At 39.2% G+C, this 19078-nt stretch overlaps 1 protein-coding gene across 2 annotated transcripts in view; it reads right to left on the reverse strand.

Annotated features, from left to right (window-relative positions):
- Positions 1 to 12014, reverse strand: part of SH3D19 (SH3 domain containing 19) — a 50574-nt gene extending 38560 nt beyond the window's left edge. For both annotated transcript variants that reach the window (XM_072405908.1, XM_072405907.1), the window contains exon 1: positions 11599 to 12014. In XM_072405908.1, coding sequence (XP_072262009.1) covers positions 11599 to 11692 — 94 coding nt within the window. In that variant the 5' untranslated portion in view covers positions 11693 to 12014. The remainder of the gene's footprint in view (positions 1 to 11598) is intronic.
- Positions 12015 to 19078: the final 7064 nt, after the last annotated feature.

Here is a 19078-nt window from a genome sequence, read left to right on the forward strand (position 1 = left end):
TGTTAGAAAATGAACGACTAACGACAGATCTACAATTATTTTAAACAATCGTATAAGTGCACGGTTCTGTACCTGCTGTACAATTGTTGAAATAAAATCCACCAATAATGTATGATCGTTTGAACGATACAGGAAGTGACGTGTACTGGAAAAAGTGAACCAGCGAACCATCCACGATCACTACACGACCGTGCACACAATAGACAGCGAATTATTGTCGCCCAAACGGATGCCCCAATTCGTTTCGAGCGACTTTCCTCGTTCATAGGTGGGGTTGTACACTTTTTTTTGATTGTTTTTATTATTGCTCGTGTGTATGTAGCTTTAGTTTTACAACAAACGCTTCTTTGTGTATTGGGGGGCTCATGTTATAGCTCCTAAAAAACAGAAGGAACCAGTTATCAAACAACAGATTACATCAGAAAAGCAGTTTTTCCTGTGTAATGGATAGGGCCATGCGCTTAAATTGCTAATGTGCCAAGGTAAATCTTTGTCAATTTCTATGTTTTTGCTCCTGAGATATACCAGAGCCATCTGAACACAATTTATTGAATGATCTTCTGTAAAAAAGATCCCTTTAGATCTGCACAAGTCCTCTTTCATCGGCCAAAAATTCACAATCTTAAGCATTTTTAGACATCTGGGGCTTTTTATGTACTTAACAGATGTTTGTTTGCCAAGATGAGTTAGATCAAAGCACATCTAGTTAATCTATATAATAATTGCTAGTTTGAGCGCTGTTTAACGAGGACGGCACCAAGTGATGCAATGGAATCCTGCGCACACCTGCTTCAATCTAATACAGTCTGCTACAGCTGTGACTGGGAAAAATGTGACCACGCAGAAACAATTTTCTGGTTAACAGCTTAACTGCTTGGAATAAATATCCTCATACCACTCCTACACAAGCCTTTAAATAAACATCACCAAGGCCACTGTCCATTCTATTTTAACAAGTTTGAACATGAATTTGCTTTCTTTTAATCGTTAGAACTGTAGTTTTGGAAGTCAGATTGTTTCCGGACAATTTTGTCACACTATACAAACATGACTGTCATGCCAATGGGCATTAGGGCAGAGACCAGGCCTTCTGGAAGAATGAAATGTGAACCAATGAATCCAAGATTTTCTTCTTTTTGTTGGTTCTTTGGAATAGGAAGTGATTGTCCAACATTGGACCTGATTTATTAAAGCTCTCCAAGGCTGGAGAGAATACACTTTCTAAAGTAAAGCTGGGTGATCCAGCAAACCTGAAATGGATTTCCTAAAAGTCATTTGCTAGCAAATGGTATTAAGCCGGGGTCAGATTCATTCCAGGTTTGCTGGATCACCCACTCTATCCTCTTCAGCCTTGGAGAGCTTAATTAAATCAGGCCCAAGACTTTTCCGTACTCTGTCTAGAACTAAACAGTTTTGGTTTATAGAAAGTAAAAGTGAAACCCTTACCCAGAATCAACAGTCAGATCAAGGGCAGGATAGGATTAAGACAGGACATGGGCATTTTCAAATAAAGTGCACTCTTTTTGCCCCCTTCCCTTGACCTAACTCATCCCCCTAATGTATGTTCAATCCAACAGCTATGATTTAATTGCAAGTATACATCAATTGCTGCCAAGTCGGCACGGTCGTTGTAACAACTAAGCATTACAGCCCCTCAGATTTCCATGGGACTGCCATGTCTCTGTTATGAGACACATCCCCGTGAAAGTCTGGTATTGAAAACTTTTATTGAAATGCAAACAAGTTGCAGACCGCGTCATTAAGTCAAGGTACATATGCATGTATGGGAGGCAGTGCTGCTGAGAATGGCAGAGCAGTGTAAGCTGTACACATACCAGCACACAATATACCTACTAAAGTCATGGTGTAATATCCCAAACATAGCTAAGGCTAATTTTGGGCTAAAGTCAATTAACCAACCAGTATATTCTTGTCCATGGAAACCCCAAGCAAACATACGTTAAATATACACATTTCATGCAGATAATGTCCTTAATGAGAATTGAACTTGACTTTGCTGCAAGGTCTCCATACAGGTTCAAAAGAAGAAAAAGAAAAATAAGATAAATTAACTTATGAATAAGTGCAATGATTTTTTTCAAGCCGATCTCCAGGCCACCCCGATGCCCTTACATTCTATAACCGATTGCTAACGATAAAATAAATAATTGTCATCACCTAAATCTGCAGTCATGTGACACCCCAGTCCCAAGTTTTCACCCTTCTTCGGTTTACAAGAGGTGAGGTCCTTTCACAGGTATTTGCATCACTGCTTGCACGATGAAGACATTTCCAATTGGCTGTCCAGTGGTGGGCCCTTCTCAGGATCCAGAAATAGTTTCAGATCCAGCAATGATGTTCAGCAAGGGGACTATAGGGGTTTCACTAGAGTAGGCACATCTGTAGCTCTAGATTAGCAGTCCCCACACCCAGAAACTGCCCTGGCAAGGGACCCGGATGGCAGACGTAGATGAGTATAATTCACCACACAAGGAGAAGAAAAAAAACAAACACACAGGTTTGTTTGTGGGTGGGGGAAATATTCAGCCCGAGATTGGCTTAAATGCTTCATATAAAGAAAGGCTTGGGATTGATTGCCCCGGATCACAGCTCTACTCTTTCATCAGTTCATATAAAGTCCACTCCAAGTATAGATTTATACCGCAGCAGTCAGCTTTTCCTCCTCAGACACAAAAGTATTTTTCCTTGTGGTTAAACTTCTTATCATTTCTTCTACACACCCAGCTAAGGGCTCTAGGACAACCCATAACAAACATCTGGTAATACTGGAAGGGTCACTTACACTTTTGCAATTCCATTTTTGTAAATAATGACATGGTTACAAAGCTTTCAGCTGCATTTAAATGAATAGTGCCTTGGCAAGGTAAAAAGCTAACTAAACAGGATTAGTAAATTTACTTTTGTATAATCTCCATATGCAAAAGATATAGACATATTCAATACAATTTTACATAATAACATAGGCAGGTTCCTGATAAAGCATTTTCCTGTAGATAGAACCATTACAGCCAGTGGGGAGGTATCAGCACAGGTCAGACTGTTCTGCTCCTTTACACAAAGGGTCTTCATAAAATCATTTTATTGGCACTTCACATTGCTGGATGAAGCAGCAGGTGTAAGAAATCCACTGCCTGGAGGTTGTCATGTTCATAAAAACCATGTCTGGGGCTCTGGCTGACAAGAGTTGTATGAAGGAGATATCACTTTTTTTTGGTAAAGTAAAAATGTACCTCTATACCGAGTCAAAGTGTCAGGCAATGCAAACAAATCCAACACAATCTTGCAACAATCTGTCTGTGAAAAGAGTGGATGGAAACAGCTGATAAGTGTCAATTATTTGGCTGCTGGTCTAATAACATGGCCAGGTGCCCATCATTAAAATTTATCTAGAAGTGAATGAAGAAATTTCAGTTTGGGGATCTGCTGCATAGGTAAAACAATACAGTTTGCACATTTTTTATATCAATATGTGGGTGTTAGCATCATAAATGAAGTCAATGAGAATGCCCTACATTCAGATAAATGTTGTGTTGATTATTTGATGCTCAGAAATGTTTTTTTTTTTAACTTTCTTGAAGTAGTAGGTAAACAGGAAGAATTCCTGTGGCATGATTACCTTACTATGAAACACTGTAGACACAGCATAAGATGCTGACAAAACTTTTTTTTTTGTACAATCATTCCACTTTCCGAACGAACAGTTCCCTAGTAATTATGCCAGCAGTGTGAATGGAAAGTATGCCTAATCAACACCATTGGACATCTTCATTCTGAATCTCCCTACCTGAATAAGCGATTGTTTAACAGATGATGAAGTTACATCATGAATAACCAAACAAGCTGCACTCCAGTCAGATTTAAAAGTAATAAAAGTAAATGCAGATATAGTATACCTCTATGCAAGTTTACAAGTCTACATTTAAAATCAGAATTAAACCTTCCAAAAAAAAAATTGGGAGTGGGTAAGTCTATAGTTGCAGAAGGAACACCTAATAGCCTATAGCTATTAAACAGATTCCAGCTCCTTTCTGGGCTGCAAAGCTGACAATAAAACACACACACATATTCCACAATGGTCACATCAGGCATAGATGAAATTAAAGTTCAATGTGTCCTGGGCTGTTTGTGTTTAATAGGGAAGACATTTCTTCAACATGCCTAATATTGTTGAGCAATCACAGTCTACTGAAATTTAGAAGCTAAATCTGTGATATTCATGTGTTCCATCACTGTAAGAGAGCGCCCCCAAGTGATGTTTGCAGGAATACACTGAAACTAATGTAAAGTACAAAATGATGTGCCCAGGACTGTACAAAAACCATAAGGCAGTACAAATCATGTAAAAAAAAAATATATATATATATATATATATATATATATATATATATTACACACACACACACAAATTCATGTATGGACTCTGTATCAGCATTTTTGAAGTAGATCTCAGTGAAGCAAAGTAGACACAGAAAGAAGTATTCTGACACTATAAGCCATATGGGTTTTCTTTACCAATAACCCTAACATGATTTCCATTTCACAGTTGTGATGTTGGCTTTAAACCATGCGGATTGTTTGGGAATGGAGCTGTTGGGGACAACCTGTTTATCCTGCCAAAAGCAGATAGCTGCTGTAAAATTTTTGGAGCACGGGGTACTATTCCTTAAAATGGTAATTTACCTGTTGCAGATACCCAGTTGTTAAATGTAGTCAACTATATACATCTCTCCTTCCATTCCCAGTGGCCAATTAATTAGATACAGTGTTCTTTACAATTTTTTTTTTAACTAGGTGGGAAAAATCTGTAGACAGACAGTCAAAAACAGATGGCAAGGAACAGCATGACAAATTTAGTGTTCCTAAACACTTGTGCCATGGGAATCCAATAACCCCCTATAATTCTGTCATCTTTCCACCACCCCTATATTTTCTTCTAACTTTGTCTGCTTGTTAAACCAGCTTTTTTTGGTTGATTAGGGAAGGGTTAGAACCTATGTTATGTTTTTTTCATGTCTTTGTTAAAGTTGTTACTGGAACAAGAGGCGAGGAGAAATCTCCTAATAGCTTGTGTATTATATATCATGGCACTATATAAATCCTGTTTAATAAATACTAATATTAATAAACCCCCTCATATGAAACCCATGGAGGTTGTCAAAGTAGATTTCCATAAATTGTTCTCTAGATTTGGATAGAAAATTAAGGGTTTACATTTTTCAATGTGTTCTTATCAATTTTGTGTTACTTCCTGATGTATCACAAACTGCAATGGAAACCTCAGAGGATTATTGTGCCTTGCTAAAAAAAAATGCTATAGCAAAAAAATGAGTGAAAATAAAGATAATGTAACCCTTCTTTACCATGGCCTGTGTGTTAAACACATTTAAAAGTCAACTCCTATACAGGCTGTTATACAAAAAGTGAGAGATATTTAACTTTGATCCAATTAAATCTTCTAAAATGACCGGATATGAAGTAAGGGTAAATTAGCAGCAAGTTTATGATAGGCAACATTTTTTTGGGTGTAGAAACAATCAGAATAAATTCGATCAAAATTCTAAAAACTTTCTATCTGAATAAAAGAGGATCTGAAAGAGAAAATATTTTACACATGTGTGTAATATTTTTAAACCTATAAAATGACTGGAAAAAAATAATCTACTGAGAGCAAACTTTGCAGTGGATCTGTGTGTGTGATTGGCCTCACAGGTATTTTTTTAACCATTAAAACATTGGGTTCCTCTGTCACACCTTGACCAGCTACATATAGAAATGTTGAAATGACTGTTTCTGCAGAGTAAGTCTGAGAAAACCTGACCTTGATTATCAAGTTTTCTTGCAAGACCAGATAAAACGTTCTTCATTCCTTATCTTTATTCACTGACTCATATTTTCATGTGTTCCCACCTTGAACCACCGCCTAACCTGATCAACCAGCCTCTCCTTATACTTTTGCCAGTAATGCTGTGTGACAAAGCAGAGCTGGTTATACATGTGTCTGCTAAAAAAAAATTCACAGCCAGAATACATTACCTGCACTCTTACTATGGCAAGCAGCACCCAGACATAAATATATAGAGGAAATCACCTGGGAGTAAACGCTACAATTACAGTATTTTCCCCAAATGTATTATATGGAATACAGTACACACAATGGTCAGGAAGTCTGTTTTTTCCTGTGAAATATTTGGAAGACTTAGTTCATGTTTTTGAAAGTGGTTGCAACTGAACCAAAAATGGTTAACAATGAAACAAATGGTTCAAATGTTGGCCTTTTTTTCTTGTAAAGGTGGTTGTTGGTGGCGCCAGTGCCACACAATTTTTTAGAAGGGGGGAGACTGTCTCTAAAAAGTTCTCCTTAAACATAAATGTCTAACCAAAGAACATGGTGTTTTTTTCTCCTAAATATGGATAGAGGGGTAACTTAGAATAACAGAATTTCATTCTTCTGTGCTTCATATTTAACCCAAAAGGATCAAGTAAGAGAAGTTTCTTCAGGTTTACATACACTTTAAATACTTAATTGCTAACAGGCAAATTGTTAAATTTTTGGTGTGTTAGCATATCTATGGTCACTTCTGTTGATCCCTACATTACTCTGGAGTAACCACAGCCAATAGATAGTGCCCGTTTTCTTTTCATTGTTGATCAGTGAATGGTTTGCTCTCATGTACTACTCTACCATAGAATAATCAAGGAACATTTATTTATAAAACAGGGAATCAGACATTCCCTCAATCTTTCCCCTGTGGGAATATTCCAGGTTTCAATGGCAGTAATTGGTTCCCACCAGTGAAATGTCAGATTCCTTGTGTTATAAATAAAACCCTTAGTGTGATTTGCAGGTCATTTTTGTATACAGGTAGTCCCTGGGTTACATATGAGATAGGGACTATAGGTTTGTTCTTAAGTTGAATTTGTATGTAAGTCGGAACAGGTACATTATTTTAATAAAAGCAATTAGGACAGATGTTTGTCTCGACATAATATTAGGCAGCATGGTGTCAGTTACTGTATAAAATCCTCATTGTGAGTTAATCACAATCAAAGCAAAAAAAAAAAAATCTTTATGGAGCCTAGACATTCATTAACTTCTGGATCAAGGTGTGCTTTGATATGACAAATTTTCTACAATTTTTTCTGCAGGTAATGCATACCGCCCCCTCTCCCCTTCAACCCTCCGTCCTGCACAGGAGTGAGCAGGGAAGCCCCGTTTGTACCTAGGAGGCGTCCGTATGTCGGATGTCGTTAACCCAGGGACTACCTGTACTTGTATTGAGCCCATCAGGGATTGCTCAGAAAGCTCTTAGAGACTACATGTTCCCACCTTGTTTGACACATAAAAGCTCTGCTCAGTTCCATTGAAGCCTGGGGCACATTTTCTACAGAAAATATCTACATGCCTACATTTTTTTTCTGTAACATATCTCAGTGAATTATTACCAAACACTCAAGTTAAATAATATCCAGACGGCCTTCAGATGCAGATAAGGCTTCATATTTTGATTCTGGAAATAGAACACATTGAGTAGAAGAAAAGAAAATTTATATGGTGGCAACATATTACGCAGAGCTTTACAAAGTCCAAAGTCATATCATTGGGGTACAAGACCTCAATATTTATAAAACTATTTTACTGTCTTTCAAGTAGAATAACACAATAGTACATTTGTAAATTTGATTTTCTGAAAATAGGATCTCTAAAGCTTTCGATACAAATTTGTGTTTTGTGTTTAATCACATAAGAATGTAAAGGATAATACACACTGCCTGCCCATGAGAAAGTTCCCAAGCCTGTGGGGGGTAGTGTTATGATTTGGGATTGGTCAGGTCTAGGTTTACAAAAAGTGCCCAAACAATTAGATCAGCTTACTACCTAAATATACTGAATGACAAGATTTTCCCATCATTTATTTTTCTCTCTCATGGTACAGACATATTCCAAGAGGACAATTCCAGGATTCATGGGGCTCACATTGTGAAAGAGTGGTTCCGGGAGCATTTTGACACATGGATTGACCACTACAAAGTCCAGAACTTAACCTTGTTAGGAATCTTTGAGATGTGCTGGAGAAGACCCACACACTGGTCCAACTCTTGCATCATTAAGGTTCTCGACAAAAAATAAATACATTTCCGGGCAGAAATAAATATTGTGATGCTGCATAAGCTTCTTAAAACAATGCCATGGTGCATGTGCGCTGTAATCGGAGCATATTGTACCAAAACATAAGTGTGTAGCTTTTTTTGGCCTGGCAGTATATAATTAGAGACTCTCCCTGCCTCATATAATCTCGTATGATCTATGGTCTAAATTTACTCACGCTCCAATCTCTTGGCAGGTTCCCCAAAAGGTCCAACTACGTCTGTGGGGAGGTCCGACTAGGACTGTGGGGACTCCAAATACTAACCTGGGGCACAGGTAATGTAAAGTATCTAATGTCTAGATGACTCTAGGGCCATCTATTACAGGGGGAGGATATACTTTACACGTGAGTTCTATGGGGCAGGGGTAGTGTATATGTAGTATACAGGGGAAGGGAGGCTGTATATATGGATGTTGTGGGGCAAGAAATGTATATACTGCTGCTGTAATGCAAGTGAGCATACGTCAAATCAAAATTATTTAGGTGTGTAAGTGGCTGGCAAACGTTCTAAAGCTGCTTGTTAAATTTAGAAAGCTCTGCCCAGGCTTGCATTAATTTCAATGTGGGCTCCTAATTTAAGTGTACAGCTTTTTCTTTTTGGTGAAGATAGGTAATGGTTAAAAACCTGCATACGTTTTTTTTTTGTTTTTATACCGGTGTCCCACTATAGCGATTTCCCTTTACTCTCTGTCCCAGAGACCCAACAGGAAGTCTCTGGAATCTGAGGGGAGTTACCCTATTTGTCTTCTTAACAAATCACCCTTTAAAAACATTCAGCTTAAGCTGATTTTATATCACCTAATTCCTTGGAGACAATAGTCCCCTAAACAAGTAAAAAGGGTGACTCTACCTAACCAGGATAAAACCCTGAAAGGGGTTCTAAACCATTTGGACCCTATAGCTATACATACACTTAGCTATGTTTATATCAGATGCATACATTTTATTGCACATTACAAGTGTACCAATACCTGCACCTCTGGAGACTACGTGCATGGGGGTCACTCTGACCACTTGGATAAAAGAAACATGATTTTGTGCAGAGTTTTGCCATAACCCTTACAGCTGGGTATAACAAGCTGCACAAGGATCACATGGCAGGATCATTTTTATGTATTCACATATTGTATTATACTGCAGAAACCGTATGATTAATCATCTTTTTTAGAATTAAATAAAATATGACAATATCATAACAATAACTAGCAGCTAGCACTTATTTTTATCCAACCACAAAAAAAAAAAATTACTGCCCAACCCATTAAGATTTTCCAAAAAGCTTATGACAGTAGAATTAGTGTCCCCCACCACCACCACCTAAATATATCCACCACTTTACTACTTGGAACTTTTTTTAACCAAAACACTGCAATTTTCATCTGGTTCAGGGAAGGAGCAGGTGCCGTTGGAAAAGCATAGTTTATTTTGATAAAGAACCAGTACTACTCCTATTCACTTGAATGGGAGAGGTTGTGACCACATTTAAACCTGTAGTGGAACATTTCGGCTCACCGCAGATCTGAATTGGCCCCAATGTAATAGTGTTATATGTGGATCGCACTGCAGTGGCATTCATATAAATGGCAACCAGCACATAATGACAAATATGTGTTGGTGCAGGTAATATTTTAAGCATTGAGATGTGCTGCCAAACCATTCAAAACTGCAAATCTCTCTTTAGGGATAGATCACACTGCAACCAATTCCTGGCATTTAGAGGCACGTTACAACTTTAGCAAAATGTCTGGACAATAAAAAACTCCATAAAGTTGGCCCTGGCTGGCTTTAGTAGAAATCATACTGCAGGCATTTTGGTGCTGCCGACTAATGACTTGACATCCAGAGGAGTCAATGTAAAATCCCTGTCAGGGCCTGCCAAATCACTAGCAGGTACCCATCAATGCGTGCTAAAAAATGGCCAGTTGGCACCTGATAAAAAAACGAACCACTTGATAAAAAAGTGTCAGTCAGTGCTAGAATTTTTCAGCACTTCCCGTAGGAGTGATCCATGTGAATGGGTCTTCAGACAGCAAATTGCAGACCAAATCAACCAGAATTTATTTACAAAATTTTGCAAATAAAGTCAGGAAATTGCAGCGATACACCACTGAAGTATGATCAGTGTAAGAATAAATAAAGGATAAAAAAAAATATCGCTACCAAGTAGGCTAATTAACACATTCTACAGCAGACTTTCTCAACATTTTCAACATTGGGATCCCTCGGAAGTAACTTTCAGGTCTTAAGGAACCCCAGTTATAATTACAATATCCACAGCTCAGTACATTAGTGCTGTGGTCAGTGGGAAGAATGTCTCCAACATTTCTAGCCAATAAACTGGACTTATAGGTGCAAAGTCCTCATTGCTTATGGAACTCCTAAAAAACTCTGGAGCAGCGTTTCTTAACCACGGTTCCTCCAGAGATTGCTGGGGGTTTATTGAACAAAGATCAGTTTGTGACTTTCAGGTCATTTAGTGACACCAATGATCTTTTTGGCTATCTATAAGGGTAACATTCTTCCCCATGGCCAGCAAAATAAAAGCCATTCTTCCTACTGACCACAACATTAATAGACTATGAGTTGTGGAATAATCTTAGCTGGCGTTCCCCTATGTTAAAAAGGTCCACAAATACTGTTTTGGAGGAACCCTGGTAGAGAAACACTTCTCTAGAAAATCCAAAATAGACCCTGTGTTTACCCTTTGACAGTTTTATTATTATTATTAACTTTTCTATTTATTGGTAACCTGTGTGTTTTTCTTTCTTGGTTTTACTATGAGTACTAAGAGTAAAAACAATAGGCCTTATGTATACAACTAGAGCAAAGCAGCCCGTTCCAACTATTTGTTTCATGAATGTGTTGTGGTTTGTGAAAACCATTTGCGTTGGCGTGTGTTATGTCAGGGCTGCCATTTATTTAAATGACTTGCCCTAAGCACATGGCACCAAAGAAAAGTGTTCCTGGAATGTGTGGCACAGGACAGTGCGTTTCATGGGCATAGTGCGCTGGTATTGGGTGTTTGGAGTGCCCTCGGGAATGAATGGCGACCCAGCACACTAACTCTTGCCTTGTGTGTTTGTTGTGTCATTGTTACCACACCATTGGGAAGGGGCACGAAGACGACACAACTGCCCAGAATCATTACAAAGGTGCTCCTAACTGGGACAACTGCCACACTTTCTATAACATATCACCTAAACATGGTTACAAGTATTCTATTGTTCTATATATTGTTCTAGAATATGCCAGGAAATATGGATTTTATTACAGAGGTATGACACCTGCTAACAATACACAATATATACCATGGATAACAATAATATAGGGGTGGCTCGGGGTAAGCCAGGCATGGCTGGTAGGGTTGCCATATGTCCATGTTCCTAATCCCTGATAGTCATACAGCCCCATACCTGTCCCCCATGGTTACCTGAGGCTTGGTTCAGGTTGGACCTCCTGTGTCTCCTGTTCCCAGCACTGTCCCTCAGCTCCTCCTCCTCTTCCTCCAGCCAGGCTTCAGCCATCAGCAGGCAGCATAAGCTACAAAGAGGCGGAAAATCTCATTCCTTGTCACAGATCAGGCCGTGATTGCTGTGTGCTGCCCTCCTCACAGCCCACAGCCTGCCTCCTCCATCGGGGAGATCCGTGGCAGCCCTCCGATCCCTGCACCTGATCCCCCCGGGTGATGACAGCCCGGCTCTGCTGTCACACACAAACTTTGTTATGGCAGAGCATGCATCCATGCAGGGCCTCCGAGCTAGCAGACACCAATCAGCTCGGCAAACTTCCACACTGATGCGGCTTCGCTTTATTCCCTTTCCTCCTTCCCAGCACTTTCTAAATATTCCGGTGTCAACAGGAAATTGTTCTCTCGGTCTCCCTGTGATAGTAAAACAAAAGGCGGAGGGGGAGGGAGGAGGAGGAGGTACCTGCAGCAAGGAGCTGGGTGCAGGCATGTGTCAGCCTGTGTGTGTGCCAGCATTGGATGCCTGGCATCATATCTCTTATCTCTCCTAGACTGCTATGGCATCATATCTCTGTTATACAATCATAGCTATGGCATCATATCTCTGCTGTACAGCTATGGCATCATATCTCTGCTGTACAGCTATGGCATCATATATCTGCTACACTGCTATGGCATCATATCTCTGCTACACTGCTATGGCATCATATATCTGCTATACAGCTATGGCATCATATCTCTGCTACACTGCTATGGCATCATATATCTGCTATACAGCTATGGCATCATATCTCTGCTACACTTGCATGGCATCACATCTCTGCTATACAGCTATGGCATCATATCTCTGCTACACTTGCATGGCATCATATATCTGCTATACAGCTATGGCATCATATCTCTGCTGTACAGCTATGGCATCATATCTCTCCTAGACTGCTATGGCAACACATCTCTGTTATACAATCATAACCAGCTATGGCACACATCTCTGCCACACATCAATTTATGTCTCATCCATGGTGCCTAACCTGCAGCCAATGCACACAATAATGTGTGTTCTCCACAAAAAATCTGGTCTAGTAGTATTTTTTTATTACACTGTCTTTTTATGTGCCAACCATCCCATTTCTATGCTTCCTTATAATCCATTCCAATAGATCTTATCGTGGCACCTTACATTTCTAAATAGGTTTTATGGAGCATAAAAGTGGAAACGTGTCCTCAGTTTCCAACAGGTTTTCCGTGTTGCATTTATGTAGTGTTATGTGCCACTCTTTGGGGATATCAAAAGCCACACTTAAAGCGGAACTAAACTTTACAATGGAAAAATATGTGGGCAGGCAGGTTCTTTATTGCAGAAAGGACACAAAAAGCAATGTCTCTTATGCAACAAAACAAACTTACCTGCCTGCTTGTAATATTTTCTATAATGTACACTGATCTATGTATATACAAAGCTGGCAGCCAGGAATGGATGAACTCCCATAGGCATGTGTGGTAGTTACAGTATACAATCCTGACCAATTAGGATGGCTGAGGATCCTAAAGCTGGAAGAGGAAGATGTCAGTGCCCATGGCAGAACAAGGAATGGTGACTTTAGTATTAAAAAATTGCAAACAGGCAGGCAAGTGTATTTTGTTGTAGAAGAGGCATAGTCTGACCTTCTGCAATAAAGAACCTGCCTGCTTTTTTCATTGCAAAGTGTGGATCTGCTTTTAAGCCGCATACACACATGCAATTATAGTCGTTGGAAAGGATCTTTCACGATCCTTTCCAACGACTAGGAACCGCACGATGCATGAACAAGTGCTGTACATACAGCACCATTCTCCTCTATGGAGAGGGGATGGGGAGAATGACGTATCAGCACCCCGCTGTGCGCTCTCCCCTTTCCCTTGCATTAGGATCGTTTGTCGTCCGTGGATCTGCCAGGACGGTTGTTCAGACGGTGGACGACAGGTGCTGTACACATACCAGATTCTAGTCCGATATCGGCCCTGAGCCGATTATCGGGCGAGAACCATTGGACGTGTGTACGTAGCTTAAGTCCCTCTAGATCAAGAAAACTGACCACTACAGGTATGGACTATAGTATGTCATGTTCAACAAGATTTGTTCTATAGTGATACCTCTCAAATTTTAGAGACAGTGAAGAGGATCAGGGTTGGACTGGGGACATTTAAGGGCATGCAATATATTTTGTAAAGCAACAGTGAACCAAAAAAAAAAATTGAGGACAAATAACAGGGGGCCACCTGTAATCAAATGACACATTCCCATTTTGTGGACCATAAAGAACAAATATGCAAGAAATGATTGCTTAAACTGACAAACTTTTTTCACCATTTTACTTTATTTGCCTTGAAAACAACAAATTGAATATCAATGAAAAGTGTAGTGCAAACTACCTGTAAAATAATTCATTTTTTTAGATGTATGCACAGTGTACTTTCTGTTTATGGCACATGCTTACCATGTACTGTTGCCTTGCAGTGATGACAGGTCCAGGATCTGTCATTGCTGCTGGGGATGGCGCTGCCATCCTTACTGCCGAGCATCCTGTTCATTGATTGGATGATGTAACTCCTGCGCATGCATGCGTCGTTTCTTCATTGTCTTCTTTAAAGAAATTCCTTGGGCTGGCCAGATTGAATGAACTTTTACACGCATGAGTGGGAGTTTTGTCATCCCAGCCCAAACAACCATGATAGCAAAAGATCAGGACACCCGGAAGAGAAGAAGAATATGTCAGCACCCACGAACAAACAAGAACAGGTGAGTTTATCTAAAAAAATGTGATCAGGCAGGTACATTTATTTTATTGCAGAAGGAACATCACCTGGCCATTATGCAATAAAGGAACTGAATGGTTGCAACTTTTTAATTTTAACTTTTAGTTCCACTTTAAAAATGATGTAGCTGCTGGCCCCGTTGAATATATTTATTTATCTACTACTAGCTTATTACTAGTTTCTTTGTGCTTAGAAACTATATATAAGCACATCATTTATAAAAGGTAAGCCAAGTACTCCTGATTAGGTTTTCTGTATCACAAGCACCTACTGAGGTCTGTTTGTTTTTTAGTGGTAACTCTTAACTCTGTATAATTTTTTTCCTAAACAATTCTTTTTTGTTTTTCACTTGAGCTTGTCTTCTGCCTTTACTAGCTAAAAGAACAGGTTCACTGCATAGACGGCACCACAAGCAGCCTATAATTACTTCCCCCGTGCTCCCACACTGCCAGACCGCCTAAACATTCTTGTGAACATCTGAAAGTCTTACACATGCATGATAATTTGCACCCCGGTGTGACAACGCCAGGGCCTGGTAATTGGTTGATTAGGCACAGAATGCTGTGCTGGGGGATTTCTTTGCTGCTTAAACATTTCCATTGAAGCTATCCTATTACATATAAATTAGGATTTTTTTTTTATGTACAAATTATAATTTACAACCATTTTATTGACTTTGACACAAAATAAGTAACGCTGAGATACAAATATCTTCATCTAAGAACCTCTAGGTAAAAGATAATAAAACCCAAGATCAAAAATGTAATATATTGCAGCTTACCAGTTTTTAGATATGATTGGCTTTCCTTCATCAAGCTAAAAACGTTGTCAGCAAGTACAGAAAAATACTTGTTGATCTTGCTGGAAGTGTCACTTGCAAGCTGGGCAGAAATAAAAACAAGCTGATGTTATGTAAACTAATAATCTCATCAAGCACTATGTAATGGAGATGAACAAAAGCAGATATCTTTGAAGTCCAGCCGAGGTGACACCCAAGGTCCCTTACATTGATACAGCAAAAGAGAGGGTGTAACCATCCAGGAATAAAATGTGAAATATATACAGTATTACTAGGTGAAAATAATTCCTCAAACCATGGCTATGACTGAGATGATAAATGTATTGTCTCACCCATGGGCACCCCTAGGGCATTATTGGTGGCGAAATCAAACTGTTGAGAACCACTCATGGTCAAATGTTCAAATGCTAGTTCATTAAAATCATATATTGGTTGGGACTGCTGCATTGCCAGCCACCAGAGCTACCTTAGAATCACTAGCTCTAAAGAAACAGAGCTTGGAAAAAAACATTAAAATAAAACGAATGGAGCCACAGCATCAAAGTATACCAATAAACTTCAATATATTCATTTTTTGTTTTTGGGTTTGGATTTCAGCACTTCTATATCATACCTGTGACATTTGGATGTCATTATATTTGTTAACACCAAATGATAGTCTGATATGAGCTATACTCAGACAAGGTACATCAAATTGTTATTACCAGTGATCATCACAGCTACATTATCATAGTGATAGGTAATATCATAAGAAATGTAACAGCAAAAATTCTATGGGATTTCTTAGAGGAAAGATAATGGAATATGAAAAGTGCCTATAAATGAGCACTTACATTACCTAAATGCTTAAAAAAGAGAACAAGCTTAAATTTCCATGTGAATGTCCACAATGAGCTCTTTTCACCCTGAGCTGTTATAAAGTACTCACCTTGTTACCCACAAAACACCATTGTTAATAATGCATTGTAAAAAAATTGTGTTGGAATAAGACTTTTGGTGATCCTTACATTTGAATTAAAAAGGTAATATACACAAACCTCTCAAATTTGTTTATTAACACTATTAAAATAGCGTAAAAACTATTTTTGCACAGTTTACTTTTTACATTCATAAGTTGAGCTTGGAAAAGTTTGAGCTTGGAAAGTAAGAGCATGGAAATCTTGTGGCCATCTGGTATTTCACATGGATGTAATGCTTACTTATACAAAGCAGCCTTGGTGTACTCAGGTGTTATAGCTATGTTGCAAGCAAAGATTCTTTCTTTTAACCCATCCTATGTCCATTTCTTCTTGAAGGGAAGAATTTTTGTAGACAAATTCAAACTTGGAGGTAGTTGTGGTGAGTTAATGTGCTTAACTTGACACTCTAATGTAATTTGACCTAAAACAGCCTATTCATTAGAAATGTATATCTAATGCCCTGCAACAGAAAAAAAAAAACTTTTTAGCAATGCAAGAGAATGCATTACACAGTATGTGGTGTTCTGCATTGTGCTTCCCTATACTGTACGTGTGTTTGTCTGCTATTCTCAATGAATGACAATGCACCACACATAGAGGCTGATTCATTAAGCAAAATCCGAAGCTCGCTCGCGCACTCGTATTCGCGATCCGAAATCGTAGGCCGTCGCGCGATTCAGCAACTGAATGAGCTTGCGGCCGGAGCCGCGCATCTCCGGCAGCTTTACACTGGTGAGCTTGCATTAAAAGTCACTGTTCCCCTAAAAAATCATTCTTTCTAATGGCACACATAATACCCTGAGCCCTAAAAAAAAATGTTTGTGCTGTTCAAATGTTTAAAACATTTATGTGCGCTAAAAAAAAAGCATATTTTAAAATCACTCATTTCTTTTCTGTTATGCGAGAGTTAACCGAGTTCAACTCCTCTACATAGGCACCTATATTAAAGCTTCCGATGCCTGATCGGAGAAGCCGCTCGCGGGTAAATCCCGCGACTATCTTGCGACTGACCACGCGCGAAGCCATCGGACCAGATTTTCCCACAAAAGTAGCACTTACCCAAAAGAAGATGAAGCATTAAAGATTCTAATTGACCTGTAAAGGACTGTAGATACGCACAGAACAGAGAGCAGGTGTGCGCTAATTAATTGCTATGATCTCACCAGTGACAGCTTAACAGATCCTCCTTAATCGCGCAGCTGAAATTTAATAGCCTTAATTGGCAAATTCGCGACCCCTATTGCTCATTATTATCAAGGCAGGAATCCGGCTGGCAGTGAGGGGGCGAGTGTAAGAGCGCACTCAAATCCGGACCGCGGGAAACCGGCTCGCTGGAAGCGCGAAAGTACGCGCGACCATCGAGCGCGGATTTCATTGTTAATTCAGGCCCATAGGGTGGACACAGTATAATAGGTTGCAGTAACGTACACCGTTTACTGATTGCTGCTGCAACACACAGATGTGAGGCTAAATCCATAATTATTTGATCTGTTGTTGTAGGTTAATGAGTAGTATGAGTGGACAACACAATAGTTCAAAAACCACACATGGCTCTTTTTCTGGGAACAGCTCAATAATAAACTCTGCATGTATGTAATGATGCATTGTTGTGTGTTTACTCTTGCCTACCATGGCACAAGTGCTCAAGTAAAACGCTCTTTTGTGTATATTACTGCAATGCTGCTTCTGCTGTACTTGTTACTTGTGCTGACATCAAATATGCTGGTATGACTAACACTAGTGTCGGTGCCATATCTCAACCCTCTCTGTGAACTTTGCCATTCATAAAGCACAGCCAGCAATGGCACAGTGGCACAAAGGTTTCATCAGAATGCCCTCTACCAATAAGCATGTTTTAACATTCATTCTGTCTCCTACTATCAGCATTGATTCTGCACTGCAGCACAATAGATTGGATCCTTACTCTGCTTCTAAGTTCTGCTGTACAGTGGACTGCAAAAAGCTAATGTCCTGCCAAATTTGGATACTTAAACTGCTGGCAAATAAAACAATACATTTAATGGTGTATTCATGAATGCAAAACAATTTGTGCCTCCTATGGCTACCTGGAGGGGTATCTATACTGAATGTGAAGACTCCAGACACATTTTCTGGTCACATCACTGGTGTCACCTTGCTGGCTTTGCCAAATACCATTAAACTACACAGGTACCATCAGCTGGAAGGTCAATCAACCAAAGCTCAAGGAACCCCTAACAATTGGAGGGATCGACGCAAAGCAGGTTGAGACTGGCTGCACTTATGTGTTACCTTATATTATGAACTCATAAGACCTGATGGACATGGGCAAAATACAAATGGTATTGAGTATATACCCTTACAGAATATCAGCATTCAAATATTCATATATACATTAACGTTGTTATATAAACACATCTCTACGAAGAAGTTGATCTTCTTTATTTTCTGTTTATTAAATAACAATGACAATGTCTGAGCTCAGTGGTATAAATATATTGCCTGTTGAGTTATATAATAGCTGCACGTTCTGTTTGCCTTGCATCCAGCAATAATAATAGGTGTGCCAAAAACATATCCTCCACACGTTTATCATGTTACTTAGCAAGCAATGGCTTGGCTGGATTTCAGGTCATTTGTAGCAGTTCTGATTGTGTCAGTTTACAATAAAGGGAAGCATTCATCCCTGCTTGTTGATCTATAGTGCAGGACTCCACTTTATGCAGCATTTATTATAGCACCCAGACATGCAACCATATAAAACCATACAATTTTCTTCGGCTGACTTTTTTCAACCTGTCCAACTATGTAAATATTCTCTTTTGAGTGTTTTATTTAAATATAGATATACAGGGGATCAGACTGAACAAGTATGAATATTGTTGTTACTATGTATAATTATATAATATTA

The sequence above is a fragment of the Pyxicephalus adspersus genome, chromosome 3 (genome assembly GCF_032062135.1).
Source record: "Pyxicephalus adspersus chromosome 3, UCB_Pads_2.0, whole genome shotgun sequence".
Classification (NCBI taxonomy): domain Eukaryota; kingdom Metazoa; phylum Chordata; class Amphibia; order Anura; family Pyxicephalidae; genus Pyxicephalus; species Pyxicephalus adspersus.